At 39.5% G+C, this 18,067-nt stretch overlaps 1 protein-coding gene and 1 long non-coding RNA gene across 12 annotated transcripts in view; one reads left to right on the forward strand and one right to left on the reverse strand.

Annotated features, from left to right (window-relative positions):
* The window catches only part of LOC112620950, a 33,719-nt gene extending 28,540 nt beyond the window's left edge, over positions 1-5,179 (reverse strand). The window contains exon 1 of the long non-coding RNA XR_003118627.1: positions 5,158-5,179. This is a non-coding gene — a long non-coding RNA (uncharacterized LOC112620950). The remainder of the gene's footprint in view (positions 1-5,157) is intronic.
* A 100-nt stretch (positions 5,180-5,279) lies between these two features.
* On the forward strand, positions 5,280-17,447 carry SSBP1 (single stranded DNA binding protein 1). 11 transcript variants are annotated; one of them, XM_025380027.1, is made up of 7 exons: positions 5,280-5,546; positions 6,067-6,131; positions 9,095-9,155; positions 10,527-10,667; positions 10,863-10,950; positions 12,427-12,515; positions 16,980-17,124. In XM_025380027.1, the coding sequence occupies exons 2-7, from the start codon at positions 6,108-6,110 to the stop codon at positions 17,021-17,023; spliced, it is 447 nt and encodes a 148-aa protein (XP_025235812.1). In that variant the 5' UTR covers positions 5,280-5,546; positions 6,067-6,107; the 3' UTR covers positions 17,024-17,124. The 11 variants fall into 11 exon arrangements, with proteins under 11 accessions (XP_025235812.1, XP_025235811.1, XP_025235809.1 ...); XM_025380026.1 differs by having other exon boundaries at positions 5,280-5,528; XM_025380024.1 differs by having other exon boundaries at positions 5,280-5,369.
* The last annotated feature ends 620 nt before the right edge of the window (positions 17,448-18,067 follow it).

Raw genomic sequence — 18,067 nt, forward strand, 5'->3', positions numbered from 1 at the left:
TACCTGTCACCACTTCACAGCATTGGGAAGGCCGTCTCTGGGCCCATGGATGAACTACAGAAAGTATGTGTATGTGTATCCTATGGAGAGGTTTCAGGGCTTCCTCATCAAAATGTGAAATTTAGGTTTCTGAAGGGGTATCTCTGATACAAAAATATATTGGAATCACTGTTCTAAGTCCTCGATTAAAAAGAAATTTTATGGCTCTGTGAGCATCCTTCTGGACTCTTCCCAGAAATAAGAAGGCTTATTTGAGCATCCCTTCTGGATTCTTATTTCCATACCCTGGCCTGTGACCTGGGCCCTACTAGCCTGTCCTTATTTTAAAGTATCCTGTGAACTGGATATTCACAAGTTCCCTGAACTCTAAGAGCTCACAGTTAACAGGAGGGATGAGGTACCTTCGTGATCATTTGTTCTAAGATGGACAGAGTGTGCAAAGAAAATGAAATGGGAGAACAGAAAGGAAGGAACATTTGAGTAGAGAATTCTGAAAGTGTGTGAGGGGGGTGCATTTCAGATCCTGAGGATGGAGCAATGCAACATAGAAGCATTTGTGTTAGGAAGGAGGGGTCCATTTGATAATAGAAGAAAATGCTTTAATTTCTCCATGACATTTTACATCTAAAAAACTGTACATTTTATCACACTTTTCTTTGTCACAGAAAAAACAAAGTAGCAGCACTGTGACTCTCTCCAGCCAGCAATCTCAGGAGAATGTGTATTGGCAATTCCTGTCTGAGAATTCAGGGTACTCCAGACTCTCCACTAAGATATTTAGAAAGGTGTAAGAGTTTGCTTAAGGTTGTCTCTTTTCAATTTGCATGGTGCTTTCTGCATTTTTCTTTATATAACTTCTCCCACACTCCTTACTCCAAAGTATGCAAATTGAAAGGGAGATATTAGTGGCATCATGAAGAAAGAAGTTTTAGGGCCAAGTGATTGGATATGGGTGAATGGATGTGGGTGGTCAGAGAGAGATGAAGATGATTATAAAGTTCAAGTCTGGGAGAATCTTGCTACCATTAAAACAAACAAGGGAGAAACTGACATTGGGCAAAAGAGTGAATTTAGTTTTTCATTTGACTCAAGTGGAAGTAGGATTTTTAAAGAGAAAAATCACTGGAAGTCATTGACAGTAGTAACATAGTGGGTGGAGTGTGGGATTACTGATTCCTGTGCAAGGCTTGAAGGAAGTATAGCGTGGTATGTTTTAGGAGCTCAACATTGTGAGGGTGCTAGTAAAATAGAGGTAAGCATCTGGAAATGCGATATACCAACTGGTAAGCAAGACCTTCAGGAGTGAGTTAAGGTGTGCGTTGGAAGCTATGTTAAGATTTTATCCCTAAATGGCAAAAAATGGGAAGATGAAAGGTTTTAGGTAGAGGCCTGAGGAGGTGATTTGCCTGTTAGAACAATACGGTGGGTACCTTCTTTCTCCACAACCTGGACAGTGCCAGGACCAGGAGATGGAGTGGAAGGGGTGGCCCCCACTGGTGTGGGTTCTGTATGGGGCTCCATACATTCTTTTTCCCGCTAGGCCCAGGATTAGCATGAATGAGACAGAATTTAAGGGGCACCAAGAAACTCAGCAATCAAGATTTGTAACACTTGAATGAAATATTCTTAAAATAGTAAAACTAATGAAAAAAAAAATCATGATGAATAAAACACCAAAATTTTAAATAAAGACAAGATCAGTAAGCTGAAGTTAATTAAAATTATTTAAGATTGTTACTTGGTCAAGAAAAATTGTGAAGGTATGGAAATTCTCTCAAAACAAGATAAGCAAAGAAGTAGATTTGAAAACATTACTGATCAGTTTACTTCCATTAAAAGTAAAGTTATATGGCCGGGCGCGGTGGCTCAAGCCTGTAATCCCAGCACTTTGGGAGGCCGAGACGGGCGGATCACGAGGTCAGGAGATCGAGACCATCCTGGCTAACATGGTGAAACCCCGTCTCTACTAAAAAATACAAAAAGCTAGCCAGGCGAGGTGGCGGGCGCCTGTAGTCTCAGCTACTCGGGAGGCTGAGGCAGGAGAATGGCGGGAACCCGGGAGGCGGAGCTTGCAGTGAGCTGAGATCCGGCCACGGCACTCCAGTCTGGGCGACAGAGCGAGACTCCGTCTCAAAAAAAAAAAAAAAAAAAAAAAAAAAGTAAAGTTATATTACACTCCATCTTGGCATAAATAAAATATTTAAAGTTAAAACAGTGTTGTGAATTTTAATACACCTGTAATGTACTGGGTCCCCCCCGACCCTGGGTTACTGAAGAGTGTATGTCCACTGCCTGAATCCTGAAGGCCAGGCCATGTGCCAAGGCCATGGTGACCAGCCAGAGAGCAGGTGTTTCTGAGAAGCTCAAGATCCCAGAGAATATCTGAGAACCTACCAAAGAAAACAGTTCCATCACACACAATAGGCTAAAAGCCAGAAAATTAGCTTACAAGTAGCTTAGGGATGGGAGGCCAGGCGGATCTCCACAGCTGTCCTGCTGCTATCCAGGAGTCCCTTGCATGTAAGTTCTCATAAACTCCTCCACTCGCCAAGCTGTACTTGTGCAAGTCAATCTTTGGTTTCTCGGCTTCCTCTCAGTTTGGGGGAAGGTTTTTTTTTTTTTTTTTTTTTTTTGACGGAGTCTGGTTCTGTTGGCCAGGCTGGAGTGCAGTGGCCGGATCTCAGCTCACTGCAAGCCCCGCCTCCCGGGTTCACGCCATTCTCCTGCCTCAGCCTCCCGAGTAGCTGGGAGTACAGGCACCCGCCACCACGCCTGGCTAATTTTTTGTATCTTTAGTAGAGACGGGGTTTCACTGTGTTAGCCAGGATGGTCTTGATCTCCTGACCTCGTGATCTGCCCGCCTCGGCCTCCCAAAGTTCTGGGATTACAGGCGTGAGCCACTGCGCCTGGCTGCCTGGCAAATTTTTGTATTTTTTGTAGAGACAGGGTTTTGCCATGTTGCCCAAGCTGGTCTTGAACTCCTGGGCTCAAGTGATCCACCTGCCTCAACCTTCCAAAGTGCTGGGATTACAAACATGAGCTGCTGGACCTGGCCAAAATTTTTTTAATTAAAATTTTTTTTGTTTTTGTCTTTTTTATTTTTAATTTTTGTGGGTTCAAAGGAAGTGTATATATTTAGGGGTACATGAGATATTTTGATACAGGCATGCAACGTGAAATAAGCACATCATGGGGATGGGGTATCCTCTTAATCATTTATCCTTTGAGTTACACACAATCCAGTAACACTCTTATTTTAAAATGTACAATTAAGTAATTACTGACTACAGTCAACCTATTGTGTCATCGAAAAGAGCAGGTCTTATTCTATTTTTTTGTATCCATTAACAATCCCCACCTTCCCTCCAGCCCCCCACTAACCTTCCTAGCCCCAGTTTTTAAAAATACATAAACACACATATATATGGGGCGCACATTCTTCCTTGTGCTTCAGGCTCCAATCTGGCTTAGATCCTGTATTCAATTAAAATTTTAATACAGTCATGTACTTCATAATGATGTTTGGGAAAAAGACAGACTGCATATACAACAGTGCATCTACAAAGGTGGTCCCATAACATTACAATGGAGTTGAAAAATTTCTATTGTCTAGTGACATCGTACCTAAATAAAACATCAGAATGCAATGTATTACTCATGTGTTACTTGATATTAATAATGACTATGTCACTGGTTTATGTGTTTACTATACTTTTTATTATATTATTAACTTATTTTTAAAAAGTTAACTGTAAAACAGCCTCAAGCAGGTCCTTCAGGAGGGATTCCAGAAGAAGGCATTGTTATAGGAGATGACTGTGTGTCACTGCTTCTGAAGACCTTCCAGTGGGACAAGAGGTGGAGGTGGAAGGCTGAGACTGATCATAATGACCCTGTGTAGGCCTAGGCTAATGTGTGTGTTTATGTCCGTTTTTTTTAAAAAAGGCAAAAAAGTTTAAAAAAAAAAAAAAGCAAAGGTAGAAAAAAGCTTACAGAATAAGGATATAAGAAAAATATTTTTGTATAGTGGTACAGTGTGTGTTTTAAGCTAATTGTTATTACAAAAGAGTTAAAACGTAAAAAATATTGAAAGATTTATAAAGTTATAGTAAGTGAAAGTTTATTGAAGGAAGAAAAATATTTTTTATAAACAGAGTGTAGCCTAAGTGTATAGTGTTTATGAAGTGTTTAGTGGGGTACAATAATGTCCTAGACCTTCACGTTGGGTTACCACTCACTCACTCACTCACCCACAGCAACTTCTAATTCTCCAAGCTCCATTCATGGTAAGCGCCCCATACAGGCGTACCATTTTTATCTTTTATACTGTATTTGTACTGTACCTTTTCCATGTTTACATATGTTTAGACACACACATACTTACCATGAATTACAATGGTCTGCGGAATTCAGCACAGTCCCATGCTGTCAGGTTTGCAGCCTGGAAGCAACAGGCCACACCGGTGACACAGCTGAGGTGTGTCGCAGGCTCTACCATTTAGGTCGTGAAAGTACATTCTACGGTGTCCGCACAGCAACGAAATCGCCTAATGACGCATTCCTCAGAACATTCCCTGTTGTTAAGCTACACACGACTCTTATTTTGTTCCTCCCGGATTTCTTGCATTAATTTTTACCTTTTAAAATATTACATTAAGATATTATTTGATTGCCAGTTTTTCTGGTGCTCCCTTAAATTTGACGGCCTGTCAGCCCTTCCCCGGCTCCCCTTTCTTTTTCTGCTTTTCTTAGTGCTTTAACAGGCCTGGAACGTTTTCTTTTTCTTTTTTTTCTTTAATTTTCTTCTTCTTCTTTTTTTTTTTTGAGACAAAGTCTCGCTCTGTTGCCCAGGCTGCAGTGCGGCGGTGCGTTCACGGCTCAATGCAGCCACGACCTCCAGGGCTCTGGTGATCCCCCGATCTCAGCCTCCCGAGTAGCTTGGACCCCAGGCGCGCGCCACCACGCCCAGCTAATTTTATACTTTTTGTAGAGACAGGGTCTCCCTATGTCGCCTAGGCTGGTCACAAATCGTTTTCCTTTCTCCCCCCACAGGCAGAGCTAGTCTCTGTTTTGCCTACCTCGCCCCCTCCCGGGCACAGTTAGAAACCTCATCACATAATTTCATTTAATTTGAACCTTGAAACCTTCCAAACTCACCACTTGGCGGCGTTGATCATCCTCCCGCGACCAAAGAGAAACTCGCGGAACTTCAGAGTTAAGGGGCGGCGTTTCCCACGGCGCTCGCCGGCAGTATTTCCAAGGCGCACGTTGTGGAGTTTCTGCTTCCTTTTTCCTCTCGCGAGCTTTGCGTTTCCTGTGCCCCGGAAGTGATCCCCTGGTTGGCTCGGCTGCTCGGGTTAGAGCGTCGGGTGAGGGAGGGATAGCAAGCGCTAAGCAAGTGGTGGAGTCCTGTGTTTTGGCGGCGCGTGATCCTGCGTGGGTCGGAAGGTGTTTCTGTAGGTGTCTGGCCCTTTCCTCAGTCGTGCGGAGGACTGCGTGATTTCCTCCCAGTTCTCCTCGGTTTTCAGGTGGTGGCGCCACCTCCGGTAAAGGGGGCCCACCTCTCCCCACGGTGTGGCTGGCTAGCCCTGGGATCTCTACGCTGCTTGGTCTTTGCTAACGGAGATGAAGGCAGTAATTTTTCAGCAACAGGTTTCAGATATAAGTCCCTTGGTGACGCTAATAGTTTTTGAGCCTTTGCTATCCCTAAACTTTTTTAGAAGTTTAGAAAATGGCAGTGAATAAAGCAGATAAAAATCTGTGCCCTAGGAGAGCTTGCATTGTAATCAGATTTGAGAAGAAGTGGATTGGAAGTGGGATTAACTCACAATCAAAATTTTGTCTGGGTTGGAGGAAGAGGAAGTTGTTTGGGACCAAAAAGACATACAGGTGTGAGTTTATTTGGGAGGGAGGAAGGAATCCTCATCAGGTATGCAGGAATGTTGGTACGTTGTGGTCACAAAATTGGAGTGCATAAGAATTATGAATGCAGTTAGGAATTTAGGACTGGTGAGTTGTGCTTTTGCCATAAGAAGTAATGTTTCTCATTTTGTTTTTTTCCTTTAGGAAGAGCCTAAAGATTAGACTAAGGAAAGAAAATAGAAGCCATGTTTCGAAGACCTGTGTTACAGGTAGTCACTTGTCTGTATTAATATTGAGATGTATTACTATCAGCGGTGATCAGAAGACTTCTTCAGGCTTTTAACTACAGGGCAAAAGACCTTTGAGCTCACCCACCCACCTCTGTACTCAACTGATATGGAGGATTGGTAGTGTAAATTTTGCCAGTGTAAATTATGTTCACTAAAACAAAAAAAAGTTCAGGTTTATTCACATATGTAATAGGAATCATTAATTTTTAAAACGTGTGTGTGTTGCCTGAATTTAAGCAGTGAGAGAACATTATAGGTCTTTAGTGACCTAAAGACTGTAGGAATCATTGTTCCAACTTTTTTCTTAAGGCGTGTAGTTGCTTTTTTGACCGTCTACCTCCTGTGTTGCTAAACGTTCCTCTTCCCCCATCTTTCCACCCTGAAGAGAGCAGCCCAAGTCTGAATGGTCACCACAGATTTCACTATGTAGAAAATGCCTTCTCATTCCACTTAATATGGCTCCTCACTTTTACAGTCACTCTAGCCCACCTTGAGCCAGCTTAGACTACCGTTTTTCCTCACTTACCACATTTGGGCACCAACTCCTGTAGATTCTTCTTTGGCTCTCCTACTCCCCATCCTCCTGTGAAGATCAATGAAGAATCAGTTCCTCCATGACTCTGTCATTTTTCCCACCTTGATCCTATATTCTTGGATCCCCCCTTTAACCTGTATGTATCTTTAATCTATTTTTTCTGTATTGAAATGTGAAACAAAAAAGTTATTACTTAACACTAATGTTACAGTATTAAAATGTTTTTAAATAAGAGTGAAAAGTTTAATTTTAAAAAGTATCCAAGTTAAATAATCCTTTCCTAATCTTTTCCAATAGGCTTTGATTTTTGTGTGCCCCAAATGAGACATTGTTATCATGTAAGATTTATGAGCTCTTGCTTGTCTGAGCACTGAAATGAGTACATTTCCAGAATCGTGACACAGGTTCTCATTAGCAGTTTGATTCTATAGTATGTTGTACTCATATCTTTATTCTCTTACCCACACTGTGCCCCTAAGTTTAGTGATAGGATTAGATAGCCAACAGCACCCTGGGAATTGGTGTTTATTTGATTGGTGGGCTTCTGCTTTTTATATTAACAGTACTGCCACTTTGAAAATGTTTGTCTGATAGAATGGCTAGCTCTCTCAACTCTGTATTCAGTGATGTGTACTCCCATCTTTACAGTAGCTCTTGAAATTCAGGAGGCAGCAAGGGGCTTTGGGAAAGTAGTAGCATTGGTGTCAAAGGGCCTGGGCCTTGAGATCACTCGCCGCATACTTCCTGCGGGATCTTGGGCAGGTTATGCAGTCTCTCCGAGGTTGTTTTCTCAGCTCTAAGTGGGGATAATTTTACATAACTTGTAGATTTAGTTTTATAATTGATAATAGATAAATCTCTTAGCTGATAGTAACCATTGCTGCTATTATGTGGTAGTGACTACCTTTTCCGACAGTGATGTGATTTTGACTTGGACAGTCGGATCTTTGTGTTTAATCAAAGAACCAAATTTATTAGACCTTTTCTGATGCACTGAAAGCATGAAATTTCCCATGAAATATTTATAGAAATTGTATTAGGCTAAGCTCACTACTGAAGCTGTTTAATTTTTGCGATAACCTTGTGAAGTAGATATTACCTATCATAATTTTTGCTGATTTTAAAATGAAACACTTTAGGTTAATCATATTTGAGGCATCCTAATTCCTTTTAAGGTCTGAAGGAGCAACCGGGGGAAGGCAGTTACATAGACACAGGAAATCTGACTTTGGAATATGTTCCTGTTGCTGTGTCAGAAAGTCACTCATGTGGTTAGTTCAAGAATGTATTGTTTTATTGGGATTTAACCTATTTCTCATTCTCTAAACCAGCAGACCCCAACCTTTTTGGCACCAGTAACTGGTTTCACGGAAGACAATTTTTCCATGGAGGAGGCGGGTGCCGCGGGGATGGTTTGAGGATGAAACTTTTCTACCTCAGATCATCAGGCATTAGTTAGATTCTCATAAGGAGTGCACAGCCTAGATCCCTCGCATGAGCAGTTTATAATGGGGTTCGCACTCCTATGAGAATCTAATGCCCCTGCTGATCTGACAGGAGGCGGATCTCAGTAATGCTTGCTCACTGCTTGCCGCTCACCTCCTGCTGTGCAGCCGGGTTCCTAACAGGCTACAGACCTCTACTAGTCCTTGACCCTGGAGGTTGGGGATCCTCCTCTAAACTAGCTCGTTGTTATGCCTGAGAGTGAGGCTTTGCATTTATTCCACACCTCCTGACACTTGTTTGATCATTGCGTATGTTATTAATGAATCTACTTATTAAATTATTAATTATAAAACATCTCTTTTTACTCTCCTTTGGCCTAATGATGGATTAAATCAGTACCCATGTTGGATCTAAATTTCTTAATTTCTAAAGTCTACTGTAACCAAAATATAGTAATAATATAGCAGTTGTTTATACTAAAAAAAAAAAAAATTAGAGGATGTATATATTGGATATATATAGTACTTTTTGTCTCTCCAGCTAATGAAAGCTGGATTTTGAAAATACTTGGCAGCAACTCTTAGGTACAGGTTGGATTTACAAATATTATCATACTCTGTAATGTTAAAGTCATATTATTTTGACTTTTCCTTTTGTGTGCAAACACAGAAGTGCCATAATCAGGGGGACTGTGGCAAAATAAACGGGAGTACTATAAAGTAACTCTTGAGCATGCCTTCTAGTACCTTCCCTGTACCTTTGGGCTTCTGCAGTGGGCTGCACGTGAAGTGTTTGCCGGGTCCTTCTGGCACTCTTTTGGGAGAACATGAGAAGAGCTTCTCTTCTCTTCTGGAATTTACAGGAATTACTGACTACATGGTGAATGAATGTGAGTAATTCTTCTGTTGCTTTTGCCTTTCCTAAAAAATTAAAGCCATGTTACTCATTTGTTCTTCTTTAGGTACTTCGTCAGTTTGTAAGACATGAGTCCGAAACAACTACCAGTTTGGTTCTTGAAAGATGTAAGTAGCTAATTTCCAAGTTTAAAATGTTATTTTTAGTAATTTGCCAATCTCAAATGTGCTGTAGAAGAGGTATGCTGGTTGGGTTTACCATGTTATCATTGTGCTTTTAGTTTATGTTTGCTCTTCAGATCTTAGCCTTGACCCATCAGGCTGTGGAGACATAGTATAAACTGAGCCCCTATTCTCCTTATCAGCCAGTTACTACTCATTCTCGTCGACCCTGTCCTGCATCAGAATTTCTGGCCGGGCACATGGCTTACGCCTGTAATCCCAGCACTTTGGGAGGCCGAGGCGGGCAGATCACGAGGTCAGGAGATCAAGACCATCCTGACTAACATAGTGAAACCCCGTCTCTACTAAAAATACAAAAAACAATTAGCCGGGCGTAGTAGGGGGCGCCTGTAGTCCCAGCTACTCAGGAGGCTGAGGCAGGAGAATGGCATGAACCCGGGGGGGCGGAGCTTGCAGTGAGCTGAAATCACGCCACTGCGCTCCAGCCTGGGCGACAGAGTGAGACTCCGTCTCAAAAAAAAAAAAAAAAAAAAAGAAGAATTTCCTTGAGTCATATTTGGTTATCTGAGTCTTCCCAGATTATATTAGGCTGAGATTATAAAAGATACTGTTTCTTCACAGAAATATTCCCTTGTATTTATAAAGATTTTCAGATCTCAGATTTGTTCTTTTAGCTCCACAGTCAGTTAAAAAAGATATCTTAAAGAAGAATTTAAGATCTAGAGCTTACAGTTTGTTTCGTGGGGCTGCTTTCTCTATGAGTATTTTCTTCTTTCTTGACAACACTCTTTGCTTTTTCTTCTTTTTTGACAACACTCTTTGCTCTCGCAACCTCTTCTTATTCATTCCTTAACTTATTTTCTGATCTTCCAGAACTTGGGTTTTACTTAATACAGAGATTGAAGTTGCAGTGATATTTATAGCATTTCTTCTGGACATTTCTCTCAATCTTGGGTGTGGATTTCTTTAGTGGTCAGCTTAGAGGCTGCTATAAAAAAAATACCATAGACCGGGTGGCTTCACCAACATTTATTTCTCACAGTTCTGGAGGCTAAAAATCCAGGATTCGTGTGCCAGTATGATTGAGCTCTTGGTGAGGGCTGTCTTCCTGGCTTGCAGATGGTTGTCTTCTCACCGTGTCTTCACATGGTGGAGACAGAAAGTTCTGAACTCTTCCTATAGGGGCACTTCACCCTCATGACGTCATCTAAGCCTAATTACCTTTTAAGGATCCCCACCTCCAAATACCATTACATTGAGGGTTAGAGCTTCAACATACAAATTTGGGGGAAGGGGCACAAATATTCAGTCTATAGCAGGTTCTGTGTCTCATTTGGTCTTGGTGTTGTGTTTCAGCCCTGAATCGTGTGCAGTTACTTGGGCGAGTGGGTCAGGACCCTGTCTTGAGACAGGTGGAAGGAAAAAATCCAGTCACAATATTTTCTCTAGCAACTAATGAGATGTGGCGATCAGGGGACAGTGAAGTTTACCAAATGGGTGAGTAGAAAAGATGGGGGTTTAATTTTATCAGCAATAAATAGATACTCTTTACTGCCAGTTGTGTAATTTAGAGATAAGCCACTTTAAACAAGATCTGTCTTTCTGTTTGTTCTCTTAGCAATTGTGACGTTGGTTTTCCTGGGCATGTTGTCCGTTGGCATTTGTAACCAGTTTCCTATTCTTGTGATTTAGGTGATGTCAGTCAAAAGACAACGTGGCACAGAATATCAGTATTTCGGCCAGGCCTCAGAGACGTGGCATATCAGTATGTGAAAAAGGGGTAAGTTGAAGAAGGAAGGATCTTATGGATTGAATGGTTTAAAGAACTGATAAGAAGTGTTTGCATGGCAAGGAGTGTGTAGCCTGTTAAATCCCTGAGTACTACTAATGACTGTATTAATTTAAGAGGTATTTACTAAGTCCTCGATACTATATATGCATGGTGTGTTGCCATGTGTGACTAATTAAAAGGTATGTAAAACATAGTTTCAGCTTTCTAAGAGTTTACAGTTTAGGGCAAACAGGGTGTGTACATAAATAGAAATAGATGAGGCAGGAGAGAAGGCAAAGTGGCATTTGAGCAAGTGGAACATCTGCTTTCAGGAATTCCTGTGCCTCTGTGGCCGGGGATGCTGAGTGTGGCTCCTTGCCTGTTGGCTGCCACGTGCTGTTCCAGGAGACAACCTGTCATGTCTGAAGCCTGACACGCCGACTTCATCTTCATGGCTGTTATATTATATTTGATGATTTTCTATAGGCTTAATAGTTGCCTTTGGGAAGGCTTGGATTGAGTATGTGTAAAAAGTATGTTTTCCAGACTCAGAAGGACAAAATGGTGTGTGTAACAGCAGTTGAATTGATAGTTAATATGTTTAGAAATGTACTTGTTTTATAGAAATAATCAAAACAAATTTCATGAAAAAGAATTTAGCAATCACTAAAATTTTTCTTTTCAATAACTGTATAGCTTTTTTCCTATGTATCTTCATTGCCCTTTATGTATGTGTTTATGAATATGTGCACATACACACACATAAGGTATTTCAAGGGAACTGTCTGCACTCCCACTTACTGATTGATGGGTGTGTGTGGGAGTGGGGAGCACCTGACATTTCACTGATCTTTCTGTGTTGTACTTTTTTGGTGGTGGTAGACTCTCAAAACTGGTGCTATTGTCATTTTTCCACTCTTGAAAATCATGGTTAGGTTTGTTACCTAGTTTAGCCTCTAGATAGTGTAGAAATAGTCTTAGTAATTACCTCTAAGCTGACACAGTGTAGAAATAGTCTTAGTGATTAATTCCGGGTAATATTATACTAAGCTACAAATTCGTATTTTGAATTTTAATCATGTAAGTTTCTAAGGTCATAGAAAAGAATTGATAAATAAATGAAAATTAAGTCTGTTAGGGACTCCAAAATCAAAGGTCAAGGAAAATGATACATTGTAAATTATTCCTAGAGATTTAAAGGTTGCCACTATATTGCCCTTTGAACTGTTTTGTTTCATTTTTTAACTTCCATAAGAGAAATAGCTGACAGATGAAAACATTGTCTGTTTTACCTAGATGTTACCAAGTCTATTTGTACACTCTGTTTCAGTACTTCTAATCCTGAACCTTGAGAAGTGGTAGCAAAAATTAGGTTATGTACGATTATATATTTCATCCTTGTCATATACTCAGTACCACCCTGACCTGACTCTTATAACGCATAATAGGATCTCAACTGAAAGCTGTACATTTTATTTATATCAGGTCTCGAATTTATTTGGAAGGGAAAATAGACTATGGTGAATACATGGATAAAAATAATGTGAGGCGACAAGCAACAACTATCATAGCTGGTAAGAAGCTTGTGAAAATAGCTGTTTTTCCGTTTTCTCCTTTTCTTTTTCAAAAGCTTGGCTACATTGTAACTAACTAGGGTTAAGAGTACTAGTACTTAGGAGGTAAGGCAACTCACTGGAAGATGTCCATGACTCTGATTTCTCTACATGGTAAGAGTCTCTACATTTATCCATTCCTTTAAAAAATTATTTTTATACTCACAGTTTTAGTCACCAGTAACTTTTGAATAAAGCCTAAAACTGAATTGTCCATCCCAGTACCTATTGTTGAGAATTACCAAAACTGAATGTATTGTCTTTCGGAAGGCTGTAGCCCTAACCAGGAAGAAGCATATGCCAAGATAAGAATTACACTAATGTGAGTGTGCAGATTTATTCAGAACCTCTTTGGTACTTAGAGGTGCTGAAATTTCTATTTGAAATTAAGATTTTTTTTTTAATTTTATTTTTTCTGAGACAGAGTCTCACTCTGTTGCCCAGGCTGGAGTGCAGTGGCACGATCTTGGCTCATTGCAACCTCCGTCTCCCGGGTTCAAGTGGTTCTCCTGCCTCAGCCTCCTGAGTAGCTAGGGTAATAGGTGTGTGCCGTACCGCCTGGCAAATTTTTGTAATTTTCATAGAGATGGAGTTTCACCATGTTAGGCTGGTCTTGAACTGCTGACCTCAGGTGATCCATCTGCCTCGGCCTCCCAAAGTTGTGACATTACAGGCATGAGCCACCGCGCCCAGCTAGGAAGTTTTTAATATTCTGTTTTTTTGTTTTTGTTTTGAGACAGTGTCTCCCTCTGTCAACCAGGCTTTAGTGCAATGGTGTAATCACAGCTTACTGCAGCCTCTACCTCCCCAGGCTCAGGTGATCTTCCCACCTCAGCCTTCTCCTGAGTAGCTGGGACTACAGGTGTACACCACCACGCCTGGCTAATTTGTCAATTTTTTTGTAGAGATGAGGTTTCACTACGTTGCCCAGGCTGGTCTCAAACTGCTGGGCTCAAATGATCCTCCCACCTCAGCCTCCCAAAATACTGGAATTACAGGCATGAGCCATTATGCCCGGCCTAATATTCTCTTTAAACAAAATACAGTACAACATAGAAAAGATGTACACGTAAAGGTCAAAGAAGATTAACAAGATATACCCTAGGAAAGAGTTTTTAAATTTTTGAAAATGCTATAAGAATTTTGAAAATGCTATAAGAATTTTGAAAATAATATACCCCTCTGGATGTCTGCAAGTGACATTAAGACCTTTTTTTCAATATAAAATTGTGTTATTTTTCAGTGTATTAATGGACTCTAAATAGCATAGCAATGTGATACCTGCTATCCTGTAAAAAATACCGATTCAGCATTTGGAAATTTTACATTATTCTTTTTTCTTTGAACTTGTTTTACTGTTTTTATTTTCCCCTCAGAAGTGTATCTTAATAATATTTGGTATAGTTAAGAATTTTTTATTACCCTATTTGTAACAAAAATGCATACATAAAAGAAACTTTAAAATATTTAAAACAATTCTATAACAAATTCTCCTCAATTGACTTATCATTAAAGTTGTTTTTAGTACCTAATTGACCAAAATAATTTTAATGTATTTAAATTATATTGGAAATATGTCTTTAAATGAGATAAGTAGTGCTTTTTTCACTTCTTGAGTAAATTGCTAAAATTAGACACTGTGAATTTTGTGCTTTTGTTTTTATGGATTTTTTTGTGCTTTTGTTTGTTTTTATGGATGTAAATACTAAGAAATAAGAAACCTTTTTAAAATAAATACATGGCAATAAACTAAATTTTACTATAGTAATGTCTCTGTGTTTATGAACTTCTGAGATATGCTCAAATTAGATAATATTTTTAAAAATTAATTTTTGGGTTGGGTGCAGTGGCTAACACCTCCCAGTCCTTTGGGAGGCTGAGGCAGGTGGATCATTTGAAGTCAAGAGTTCAAGACCAGCCTGGTGAACATGGTGAAACCCTGTCTCTACACAAAATGCAAAAATTAGCCAGGTCTGGTGATGTGTGTCTGTAGTCCCAGCTACTCAGGAGGCTGAGTCATGAGAATTGCTTGAACCCAGGAGGCAGTATTTGTAGCGAATTGAGATCACACCACTGCACTCCAGCCTGGGCAATAGAGCAAGACTCTCTCAAAAAATATAAATAAATAAAAATTTTTTTTTACTATGGAAAATGTCAAACATATATAAGAGCAGAAAGAATAGTGAAATGAACTACCATTTCACTTCAGTATCAGCTTATGGACAGTGTTATATCCATGCCTCCAGCCATTTGTCGTCCACCTGGATTATTTTGAAATAGATGCTAGACATAAGTTTATTCATAAATTTCCATAGGGATCTCTAGAAGATACGGTGTCTTTTTGAAAATGTAACTACTGCGCTATTATCACACCTAATATTGATACATTACTGTTAATTTTTTAACTAAATATCATAGTGTTCAAATTTCCTTGATTACTTCATAAACATTCATACATTATATTACATGGTTTCTACCTTAAGTCTCTTAGATTTTCCTTTTATCTTTTTTCTTTCCTTTGCTCCAGGGTTCATGTCTTAACCACCATACCTTATTAATAATTTATAATTTGTTGTATAGAATGCTCATATGTTTTCTTACTGCTAAGTTTCTTTGAAAGTTTATTAACCTTGAAAAGTACTGTAGGTATTTTCCTACCCTCCTGTGGGTCCCAATGTAAACCAAGAGTGTGGGCAAAATTTAGATTGTTCGGATTATTGTGTTGTTAGCAACCAAGCCAAATGGAAGCATTTCAGATGATCTGCTGTTTTGTTTTTTTCTTGTCACTAGGTTCCACTAGCACGGTCAGTTTACTTTAGGTTTATGTCTGATGGCAAAATTGAGCTCTTTAGTGACATTTGAATTGAAGAAAATAGAGCTTATTGGTTGATCTGTTATATTGGTGATTTTTTTTTTCTCCTAGGGATCCTATCTGTAACTTAAAAATCACCACCAGTGGATGGCACTCTTGGCTTTTTCCACAGTGATATTTGAATAGTCTCTTCTGAAGTAGCCATTCTAGACCGAAACATTCTAGTTTTTGAAAGATTATGGTCATGAACAAATATTCAGTCCTTGCTGGATAATTTTATCGTTACAAGAATCTAGATATTTTGGAATTATAAAGGAGATGCAGTCATTCCTCCATGTCCCTTGGTTCTGCATCTGTGGATTCAACCAATCACAGATCGAATATATTTGAAAAAAATAAACCAATAAAAATAATACAACAACAAAAAATACAAGAGAAACAATACAGTGTAACAGCTGTCAACATACCATTTACCTTGTGTTAGATGTTGTAAGTAATCTAGAGATGATTTAAAGTATACAAGAGGAAGTGCATAGGTTATATGTGATTACTATACCATTTTATATCAGGGACTTGAGCATTGTGGATTTTGGTATCCATAGAGGTCCTAGAACCAGTCCCCCCATGGATACTGAAGGATGACTACTACTTGCCTCTGTTCTTTTGTTTAGCTTTAGCTAACTCCCTCTGGAATAGCATTTTAAGAGCAACATTTGATATTTTTGGATAAAAATGCCAACTCTGTGATGTTGATTCATAAAAATGTTCCCAAGAATTGGTATATTAAAATTATTCTGGGCCAGGTGCAGTGCTCACACCTGTAATCCCAGCACTTTGGGAGACCAAGGCAGGCGGATCACTCGAGGTCAGGAGTTCAAGACCAGCTAGCCAACATGGTGAAACCCTGTCTCTATTAAAAATACAAAAATTAGCCGGGTGTGGTGATGCACACCTGTAATCCCAACTACTGGAGAGGCTGAGGCGGGAGAATCGCTTGAACCCGGGAGGCAGCAGTAAGCTGAAATCACACTGCTTCACTCCAGCCTGGGTGACAGAGACTTCATCTCCAAAGGAAAAAAAGAAATTATTCTGTTTTATGATTTAAAAATAAAACTTCTTCTATTTGAATTTTTAAAGTTAAAAACATAAATAAATCCTGCCATTGCTAACAGGGCCACATATGGACTCTTACTCTTTCTCTAGACCTCCAGAGTGTAGAATGTGATATACTTTTATCCTTTTCTCTGAGGATGTGCTGCCTGATGTCATGGCATCTGCCTGACCATTGCAAGCATCCAATTTTGTGACCAGTTCTTTTGCAGGAAATTGTTTCTAAGAAGACTTTATCTTCTTTTCAGGGAAGACAAGAAATATCCCACCTCTTCTAACAAAATCTGAATTATTAGAAAAGCAGCCAGTGCCTAACTTTTAGCTCCACTTATGCCAACTGTATGTATACCTCTCATGAGCATAGCAAGTTATTTAATATTTTGAAAATTTGTCTAAAATCCTTTTAATGAACAGCACTAAAGTTGTATGTACTAGAGGAGAATTATTGAATGAGATGGAGAAGGAGTTCTGAAATTAATATTTACATTTTGGCTTTTTTACAGATAATATTATATTTCTGAGTGACCAGACGAAAGAGAAGGAGTAGAAAGGATGATTCTTCTTCGGCCATCATTGGGTACAGTCTCATTTCCAAGTCATGTATAATCTTTATCGCTCCCAAGGACAAGAATTAAAATACTCTTTTACATAAAATGAGTGATAATCTTTTTTCTGACTGTCGTTCTCACTCTCCTTTTTGTGGTATAATCTTGGTAGCTACTATCTGTTACAGCATTTACTAGTTGTTTATTCTTTTAGGGGTGGTTTCTATGTACAGGCATACAAAATAGTAAACTTTCAGGCTCTTTTGTGCTATGGCAAAAGGATAAATATCCTTTGGGAAGGTCTCCTGGTTTTTGTATACACTTCTCTTGCAATATTGATTTGTCCACTCAGTGAATTTACTGAGCATCACTGTATGTGAGACATTTATCCCATGTTTGTAAATACTGATTTTCTTACCGTTTTGCTCTGTAGACATGAAGGCAAGGACTGAATCTTCTGTTTGCCTGCACTTTAAACAGTGCTTTACACAGAATAGCCACTCAGTAAGCATTGATAGATGAATCATCCCAATGGGATTCTAAGCTTCAGGCAAATTGAAGGGGGTTGCTGAGCAGTGGTTAGTGTGTAACCTAAACATCTTTAAGACTAACCTACCTTCTTCATATCTTTTGTTTTCAGAAAGTTTCACTAGTAGCATTTATGAAACATAGTTTGCCAGCAGTAAGGACCTGAAATATAATTAGAGGTGAAATCGTTCATCTCCAGGTGATGCCACAGGAGCTGTGGTTCTATTCTATCTTTCTCTGCCCCTCTTATCTATCCTTTTAGAGTCTTCTGCAGAACTCTTCTTAGGGAAGGTAGAAGAGGATCCTCTTAACAACCTCTGTCAGTGCCTCCCTTAGAGTCTTAGGTCCTACATTTTCCTTTTATTTTTCCATATGGATCGTTAGGTACATCATGTAATCTTACTTTTTATTACAAGATTCAGGAAATTTTAGAATACTAATAATTTACCAATAAAGATGAAATGAACTCAGTTTTTCATGCATCTTTTGCTGTTTAACGTTTGCATCAGCTCTCCCGA

The sequence above is a fragment of the Theropithecus gelada genome, chromosome 3 (assembly GCF_003255815.1).
Source record: "Theropithecus gelada isolate Dixy chromosome 3, Tgel_1.0, whole genome shotgun sequence".
Classification (NCBI taxonomy): Eukaryota; Metazoa; Chordata; class Mammalia; order Primates; family Cercopithecidae; genus Theropithecus; species Theropithecus gelada.